The sequence below is a fragment of the Papaver somniferum genome, chromosome 5 (genome assembly GCF_003573695.1).
Source record: "Papaver somniferum cultivar HN1 chromosome 5, ASM357369v1, whole genome shotgun sequence".
NCBI classification, from domain to species: domain Eukaryota; kingdom Viridiplantae; phylum Streptophyta; class Magnoliopsida; order Ranunculales; family Papaveraceae; genus Papaver; species Papaver somniferum.
In genome coordinates this window covers 28,973,996-28,983,157 of record NC_039362.1, presented here as the reverse complement: position 1 = coordinate 28,983,157, position 9,162 = coordinate 28,973,996, and the positions used below count along the sequence as shown (strand labels likewise).

The 9,162-nt window shown below is 38.6% G+C and overlaps 1 protein-coding gene across 1 annotated transcript; it reads left to right on the top strand.

The window, feature by feature from the left end:
* Positions 1-2,270: 2,270 nt before the first annotated feature.
* On the top strand, positions 2,271-8,357 carry LOC113281258 (ribonuclease TUDOR 1-like). The gene is made up of 16 exons (XM_026529948.1): positions 2,271-2,484; positions 3,066-3,250; positions 3,539-3,613; positions 3,710-3,931; positions 4,164-4,370; positions 4,473-4,688; positions 4,770-4,877; positions 5,061-5,231; positions 5,317-5,514; positions 5,634-5,993; positions 6,082-6,312; positions 6,408-6,593; positions 6,679-6,756; positions 6,847-7,041; positions 7,321-7,698; positions 7,794-8,357. Exons 2-16 carry the CDS (start codon positions 3,098-3,100, stop codon positions 7,986-7,988), a joined length of 2,973 nt encoding a protein of 990 aa, XP_026385733.1. The 5' UTR covers positions 2,271-2,484; positions 3,066-3,097; the 3' UTR covers positions 7,989-8,357.
* Positions 8,358-9,162: the final 805 nt, after the last annotated feature.

Sequence of the window (9,162 nt, the reverse complement as noted above, 5' to 3'; positions counted from 1 at the left end):
AAACACCATTTTAACTTCACGTTTAACCGTTTTCCTTCCGGATGATCGAAATCACTTGTACTTTCTACAAAAGCACTAAAATAATATTATTAGTAAAAATATCGAGTCCTAACTAATATAAATATGGGTATAAAATATAGCATGTACGTGCTTATCAGAACACAATCCCTAGAGTGAAGACCTTTATCTGGAAATGCATACATTCTATCCTTCCTTTGAATGAGAGAATGGCCAGGAAACTCCCATATATCAACAAGATTTGTTCCATGTGTGGAAATAATGATGAAACCCTTACTCATATATCCATGAACTGTGAGCTTATCAAATCTGTGATAGTTTACCTAGGGTTTAGTCTAAATTTCTGTACTAACAACCTATCAGACTTCCACTACTGGATGCAGGACTGGTTCTACATAGGAAGAATGGACAGTTTAGGGAGTATTGAGTGGGCAGACATCATGGCAATTATTTGTTGGGAGACTTGGAAAACCAGATGTTATCTGGTTTTTAGGAAAATAACACCGAGTGCACTTAGAACTGGTAATAACATAGTGTACATGATAAACTGTAGTAGAAGAGACATGGGCTCTGAAAACCAGGAAACAAAAGTTAAGATTATATAAAATAAAAGACGGATTGATACTAACTTACCGGCTGTTAGAATTAATGTAGCTTTGAAGGTTAAGAGTGTCAGTGAGGAAGGAGGGTAGCTCTAATGCTTTCGGATCATGAGGGAAAAGTTACTGAAGCAAGATGCAGACGGATTGGAGCAAGGAATGAGGAAGAGCTAGAGGACACCGCGGCTTCCATGACGATCCAGTGGGCACATCAACTTAATCGTCCCCATATAGAAGTTGAGAGTGACAATGTGAAAGTCCTTGAAGCTGTTAGAATCCACTTAAAGATGGTGAAAAAAGATAAAACAAGATTGCATGCAACCAACAAGAAAAACTTTTTATTATGTAGTAGAAATCTAAAGGAGCTTAGTCTAGTTCCAAAATCTGAAAACCATATGGCAGATCTTTTAGTAACTTTTTATGTTGAACTAAACTTATGTAAGCAGTGGAAGGAGCCACATATTCACTCTTTCTTGGTATGTCTTCTTCAGGGAGGCGATATCACAAGCTATGCTATGTAATATCAGGGATGGTCCTGGTTTATTTATTTAAAAAAAAAGATTGATTTTAGAGGGTGGATATCTGAGCTTTGGGACTAACATAACGGACAGACTAATTTTATAAGAATAGGAGTGTGGGCTACATCCAGAGTTGTCCCCTTTAGTTCTGCTACTGGGCGCGGTGAACTTGCTCGGTTTCCTAACATGGTAAATGGATAATATGCTCTTCCCCGTAGGAACCAACCGGCCTAAAGGATAAACATTTGGGCATACTTCAGAAGTTCAGATTATAGTTACAGATGGTTTAATGTTCAGCTTTTTAACCATTTATTAGGTGGCTTGGTTGTTGGTAGTTTTAGGCAGGGTTAAAACTCAAAAGTACACCTTCCATCTGGTCATAGAAACTACTTTGAAGTGTGTCAGAAACCAATCTCTTACTTTTTAGTGTTGTGGGTAGATGGAGTATTCCAAATTGGGATGCTATTTTATGTCAAAATCACAGCAATATACAGTAGTTGTTCCACATAAAATATTAATTTTCCAGCTATTGTCAGCTGATAAATATAGCTACCTATATAGCTTAATCAATCATGTCACGATGTTGACGGAGACCCTAAAGAATTTCATACCATGTAAAATCCCACGACTAGTCAAGTAACCATATATTGTATTATTACACCATCATGGGAGACTTGTAGTGGATAATACGTGCATAGATTATTAGTTCACGTATTAATATTTTCTAGTCCATGCACATAAGTGCATAATACGTGCATTATTTTATACTAGCATCTCCTCTTTGACAAAAACAAATTTTGGAAGGAAAGAAATAAATTTCAGTAAAGTTTGACATGGTTGTAAATTAATTAGCCCAAAAATACACAAAGATTGTATTGCCTAAATTTCTCCGCCAATCAGGTAATTATTACTACTGAACTTGACTTTCTGCAAAACCTCGGCCAATCTTTGGATTTACTGCATGGATGAATGGCCCAAACCAAACAAAACTTGGTTCTCATCCTCCTCCTTTCTCCCCGACCATAGTTTGAGTAAAATCCGGAGTTGGAAAATAAAATTCCATTAAGAGTAAATATTTTTGAAAGAGAGGGTGATATTTAACGATCCCGTTATATTTCTTAAAAAAGCCAAAAAAAAAGATCGTTTCTCTATCTTAAATTCATTCACCAGTAACTTATTTTACCTCCTCAAACAGAGAGAAGAAGAGGATTTTCATTACATAGATAGATTCTCTCCCTCTTTTCCATCGTTGTACCTCAGAAGCTATCGTTTTCACCCAGATACGTCACTAGATCTCTCTTTCCCGAACAAAAAAACATCACGGATCAAGGTTTCTGATTCGGATCGAGGTTAGATCTCCTGATTCCTCTGTTTTGTTCTTTCTTTTCTGATTTTTATCAAGCTTTGATCGTTTTCGTTCTACAAATCCAACTTCAGATCTGTCAAAAGAATATATTGCTTTCTGATATGATTTTTTGATTTTTTTTTTCCTTCATTGATTGAAGAAGGTTAGATCTATTAATTAGAAGATTTGATTGATTGAAAAAGGTTTGATGTGATGTTTTTCTACGTAGAAGATTGATTAATCTCGAGATTAATTTAATTTCGTTTAATCTATCAAAACTGTATATCGTTCTTCTTCGTGATTTCCGTGTTTCGTAAGGGATATTTGATTTGTATTCGTACACCAATTATCTCTCTGATTAGAGATTTTAGCTCGTGATATTAATTAATCGAAGAACTAACTTTTGTTTATTTTCTTTGTGATTTGCTCTGTTTTTTGTTGGTAAAATTGACTTTGACTTTGAGATCTGATAAAGTAATGTTCTGTTTTGTTAATCGTTTGCATGTTTCTATTGAGTTAGTAGTAATGCAGTAATGTATGCAAGTTTCGTAATTAATTGGATTTGGATCTTCGACTTTCGTGCAGAGTTCTTGTGTTGTTATTATTAGCTGTTGAACATGGCATCGACAGCAGCTGCATCATCAGGATGGCTGAGAGGGAAAGTCAAAGCTGTTACTTCTGGTGACTGTTTGGTTATTATGGGAAGTACTAGGGCAGAGATCCCACCTGAAAAGACAATCACATTGTCATCTCTCATGGCTCCACGATTGGTGAGTTACTACCCCCATTGCCCTATCCGACATTGTCTAGAATATGCAGCATTGGCAGCAATATTGATGCATGATTACTCTGGGGTTTTCTATAAATTATGAATACATGATTCCGGCCATTGTAATTTGTTGGAGGCTGCTTTGCTACACAAATCAGACACGCGACAAGAAAAGTATTTTCAAATAGCTTAGGCTCTTAAATAGTTCAAAGTTTCTGGGACAATTTTCCTTGCAGTTCTATTATACATGTACTTACAGCTGATTCCGTTCTGTTTCGTCATACTTTAGGCTCGAAGAGGTGGTGTTGACGAGCCTTTTGCATGGGAAAGCAGAGAGTTTTTGAGGAAGCTCTGTATCGGAAAGGTATTGTCTTGGTTTAATTGCAAACTGTTGATTTGGATTGTCGTCCTGATTTTCTTGTCATCTTAATCTAATTATATACTTTATTTATTGATGCAGGAAGTAACCTTTAGAGTGGATTACACTGTACCATCCATAGGGAGGGAATTTGGTTCAGTTTTCCTTGGTGATAAGAATCTTGCATTGCTAGTTGTTGCGGAAGGCTGGGCAAAGGTTAGAGAACAGGGCGGCAACCAAAAAGGGGAAGCCAGCCCTTATTTGTCCGAACTTCTTCGCCTTGAAGAGCAAGCTAAGACACAAGGTTTAGGTCGCTGGAGCAAGGCAAGTTTATTTAATATTTTTCTTCTTTTTCTTTGTCAACCCATCAAAGTAAAAGAAAAAGTGATGTTGCCATAGTTTTGAGAGCCTTATATAATAATGCTTATTCACTTTTGTAATTTATGTTACCCTTGTGTGTATGCCAACTATCTAATAGACTAAGATTAATGTGAGAGCATTGAGTGTACACCTAATTCTACATAATATTTATTAGTTGTTGTAATCTGCACTGCAGGAACCTGGTGCTTCTGAGGCTGCAATCAGGGACTTACCTCCATCTGCTATTGGAGATCCTAGTAACTTGGATGCTATGGCCCTATTGGCTGCAAACAAGGGAAAACCTATGCAAGGAATTGTGGAGCAAGTTCGTGATGGAAGTACTGTCCGTGTTTACTTGCTTCCAGAATTCCAGTTTGTTCAAGTTTTTGTTGCCGGAATTCAGGTATTAACCACGCTTAGTCGCTAGCTTTATACTGCCCTGCTTTCATCCTGGCGTTGTTTCTTCCTACTTACGCTGCCAACTTAATTATCTTTTTGTTTTCAGTCACCATCCATGGGAAGACGAGCACCAGTAGAAACAGTTGCTGAACCCGAAGCAGCTTCTACTAATGAAGCAAACGGAGATGCTTCTGCTGAACCCCGACCTCTAACAACAGCACAAAGGCTTGCAGCCTCTTCAGCCTCTTCTAATGAAGTAGCTCCAGATCCGTTTGGAAGGGAAGCAAAGCACTTTACAGAGACTCGTGTTTTGCATAGAGATGTGAGTTCATTATCTTTATGACTTATGTGTCATCATCATCTTATATTTTTGTTTGGTCTGAGTTTTATGTTCGACTTGCAGGTGCGTATTGTCTTGGAGGGTGTTGACAAGTTCAGCAATCTAATTGGATCCGTATACTATCCTGATGGTGATTCAGCAAAGGATTTGGCTTTGGAGCTTGTAGAACATGTAACTTGTTTCTGTCACCTTGTGTTTATATCCTTTAGTTCCATTCACAACATTGCTTAGCATGGAGCTAATCCTCTATTTGCAAATGAATTTCGTTTTAATACTGGTAGTACTTATTTTTAATCTCGTGTATGAAGGATACATACTGAATAATGTTCTCTTGTATTTTGTCTCCCCACCTAGGGTTTGGCTAAATTTGTGGAGTGGAGTGCCAACATGATGGAGGAGGATGCTAAGCGGACATTGAAGACTGCTGAACTTAAAGCAAAGAAGGATCGTTTAAGAATCTGGACTAACTACATTCCACCAGTTACAAATTCAAAAGCAATTCATGACCAGAATTTCACTGGAAAGGTCAGTGTTCAACCTAATGCTTTCAGGAAGAGTAAGCTGCACATTGTATTATCTCATACTCCTGTGCCTTTGATCCTTGCTGCAGGTGGTAGAAGTTGTGAGCGGAGACTGTGTCATAGTAGCTGATGATGCTGTACCATTTGGTAGCCCATTAGCAGAACGGCGTGTCAATCTCTCTAGTATCAGATCTCCAAAGCTGGGCAATCCTCGTAGGGATGAAAAACCAGCTCCTTATGCCCGTGAAGCTAGGGAATTCCTGCGTACTCGCCTTATTGGCCGTCAGGTTTGTTGCAATAGTCTTCCCAATTTATACCTCTTTTTGGGCAGCTCGGTAAATTTAGTCTATTCATCAGATTTTGATATTTTTTACAGTGGTTCATTGTTCGCTAAATTGCTTTTCAGGTAAATGTTTCTATGGAGTACTCTAGAAAGGTTGGCACCGTTGACGGACCTGTGCCAACAACTGCGGCCGCAGACTCCAGGGTCATGGATTTTGGATCGGTCTTTCTGGTGTCTTCATCAAAAGTTGACGGTGATGACGCAGCCCCTGCTCCAGCTACAGGCAACCAACCAGCAGGGACAAATATCGGTGAACTGGTTATAGCTCGTGGCTTTGGGACCGTTATCCGACACAGAGACTTTGAGGAAAGGTCAAATTATTATGACTCACTATTGGCTGCTGAATCGCGTGCTATTGCTGGGAAGAAAGGAATCCATTCTGCCAGGGATCCTCCAGTGATGCACATTACAGACTTGATGACGGTCAGATATTGTACCACTTTCCCCCAATGTTTTCTCCTATCAAACATTCATCATGGTTGGCTCATAGTATTTTTGTTTTTCCACTCAGACTTCTGCAAAGAAAGCCAAAGATTTCTTACCGTTCTTGCAAAGAAGTAGAAGGCTGCCTGCTGTTGTGGATTATGTTCTTAGTGGGCACCGGTTTAAGTTGCTCATTCCTAAGGAGACTTGCAGCATCGCATTTGCATTATCTGGAGTTAGATGCCCTGGTCGCGATGAGCCTTATTCACAAGAAGCCATTGCCTTGATGAGAAGGAAGATTCTTCAAAGGGATGTAGAGGTATGTGCCGTTTCTTTTCCCTGCATTTACTCAAAGCTTCTTTCACACACCTTCTCTAGCTAACTCATGGTTTTGTTTTTGTTCTATTAATGCAGGTTGAAGTAGAAACCTGCGATAGAACTGGAACGTTTTTGGGTTCTTTATGGGAGGGTAAGACCAACATGGCTGTGGCACTTCTAGAAGCTGGTTTAGCAAAGCTATCTTCCTTTGGTGCTGACAGGATTCCAGACTTCCACCTCCTTACACGAGCCGAGCAGTCCGCAAAGAGTCAGAAATTGAAAGTATGTTAAGATCCCTGAAAATTATGTATATTTACCATCTTCGAAAAACTTAGTTTTGATATTTTCTATTTTGTTTTGTTCCCAGATATGGGAGAACTATGTTGAGGGGCAAGAAGTTGCGAATGGTTCAACTGCTGGAAACAGAAAGCAGGAAGTTCTCGAGGTGCTTGGCCAAACTCCGTCTTATAATTGTTCAACTGCTTTCATAAGAATTTTAATTTTTTGAGCAAGAACCGTCTTTTTCTGTGTTCAGGTTGAAGTCACAGAAGTTTTGGGTGGTGGAAAGTTTTATGTCCAAGCAACCAAGGATCAGAAGGTGTCCTCTATCCAACAGAAGCTTGCTTCATTGAACATCCAAGAAGCACCTCTTATTGGTTCTTTTAATCCAAAGAAGGGCGATATTGTTCTTGCTCAGTTCAGTGCCGACAATTCTTGGAATCGTGCTATGGTAAGAATCACAAGCTAAAGTTGGCAAAAAAATCAACAACAAAAACTTAGGGTCTTTTTGTTTATCAAGTTCAGAGATTGGTTATTGTAGTTTCCGAATGAGCAAGTTACATTAGTATGCTTTCATAATTGTTGATTACTAGGATAAAACCTTTAGAGGGTTGGATCTTTATTTTTGCCGAGGGAAATTCAGCTTAAGAGATTACATTTATTCTGTTTTCAAATGATCTTATCTACCATAGATCTTTGTAACTAACTTTCATGCTTATTTTGTATCCAGATTGTCAACACACCCCGAGGACCTGTTGAATCACCCACAGATAGTTTTGAGGTCTTTTATATTGACTATGGTAATCAAGAAGTTGTTCCTTACAGCCGGTTACAGACTATTGAACCATCAATGGCCTCCGCACCTGGACTTGCTCAGTTATGCAGCCTTGCTTTTATCAAGGTCCCAAGCCTAGAGGATGATTATGGTCAAGAAGCAGCCGAATATCTGAGTGATTGGACCCTAAATAGTTCCAAAAAGCTCAAGGCCATGATTGAGGATAGGGATAATTCAGGTGGGAAATTAAAAGGGCAAGGAACCGGGACTGTCCTTATTGTTACCCTAGTTGATGTGGAAACAGAGTCCAGCATCAATGCGGCTATGCTCCAGGTTCAAATCCTCACATTTTTAACCTTTTTTTGTCTTCTCCCGTCTCGTCATTGCATGATTTCTTACTGAAGTTTATCTTAAATGTATTAATACAGGAAGGACTTGCTAGGTTAGAGAAGAGGAACAGGTGGGACAAAAGAGAAAGGCAGACCACCCTAGATCAGTTGGAAGAATTCCAGGAAAAAGCAAAGAAAGAGAGGCTGAATATTTGGTGTTACGGACATGTTGAGTCGGATGATGAGGACTCGGGTCCTCCAGTTGCTAAGAAAACCGGTGGCCGCCGGCCCTAAAATACACAAAAAAAGAGAAATTTCTCGTGGTTAGGAATGGTTTTAGAACAGAAACTTCTTGAAGAACTATCTTGTTTTTGTTTCAGATTTTTTTTTTCCTTTTTTCCTTTCCGATTTTAGTTTCATAGACACTAAGCAAAAGGTTAAAGTATTTAAATTTAAATATCTAATTTACAATAAGGCATATCACTTCCTGTTTGCTATCTCCTTGAATGTAAGAGGCAGCAGTGAGAATTTTCGTATCATAGCAGAAATTTTAATAACCTTTTGTATCGATGTTGTACTGTGTTCGCGGAGAGTCCTTCACACTGTATTAGCCAACGGAGTTTGTGTTTCATTGATCAAAAGTATAGTTTTTTTGTTTTGTTTTGTTTTGTTTTGTTTTGTTTTCTTATGTTTTTATTTCTTTGCGTGTGTGTCTACCAGACTTATGTATTAACATGGTTAAAGACCATTTATGTCATCTCCCCTCCTTTAAAATGCTAAGTCATATAAGCTCCCACGTCGCACGGTGAGTGTGACACCCCCTCAAATTAAATTAGATAAAAGTTTCGAGGAAGAGTAATTCTGGTGACGACAAGTGGAGAGATTCTATTGGTCGAGATATTAAAACATAAATTAAACTATGTTTACACCCTATATTTAACAGACCGTTTGTAACACCGTTAGCAAAAACATGGATATACAACACTCATGTGAGTATTTGCAGCCAAAAAATAACTTACACTTGGTTTACGCCAAAAACTTAACTGTACGTTAATAACATCAGTTAAGTGTACAATACACCCGTAAGAAATCTGAAAATTGCAGCTCCTTTTTCTTTTCTCCCAAATAAACTTCTTTCTTTTTTTGCCTCCGCCATCTTGATTTTCTGCGAGAGGTTCAATGTTCAACCCTAAGTCCTTAGCAAGTATCGACTACACCACTGTAAGGACTAACCTTACAAATTAGCTCAAGAATGGATAAATCCCTAAGGATTGAAGAAGAACAGAAGAGGGAGAAGTTTTCTTAGATTTACTTTTTCATGTCTATCCTTACAGCTCGACTGAGTATAAGAATACTCACAAGACCACTCGTGCGACTCGCACAAGCACAAACAATGACCGTACAATTCAAACAAGCAGATGGGCGCCAATAACCTAGGGTCAGCCCTTAACAACTATTCTTAAGCAAA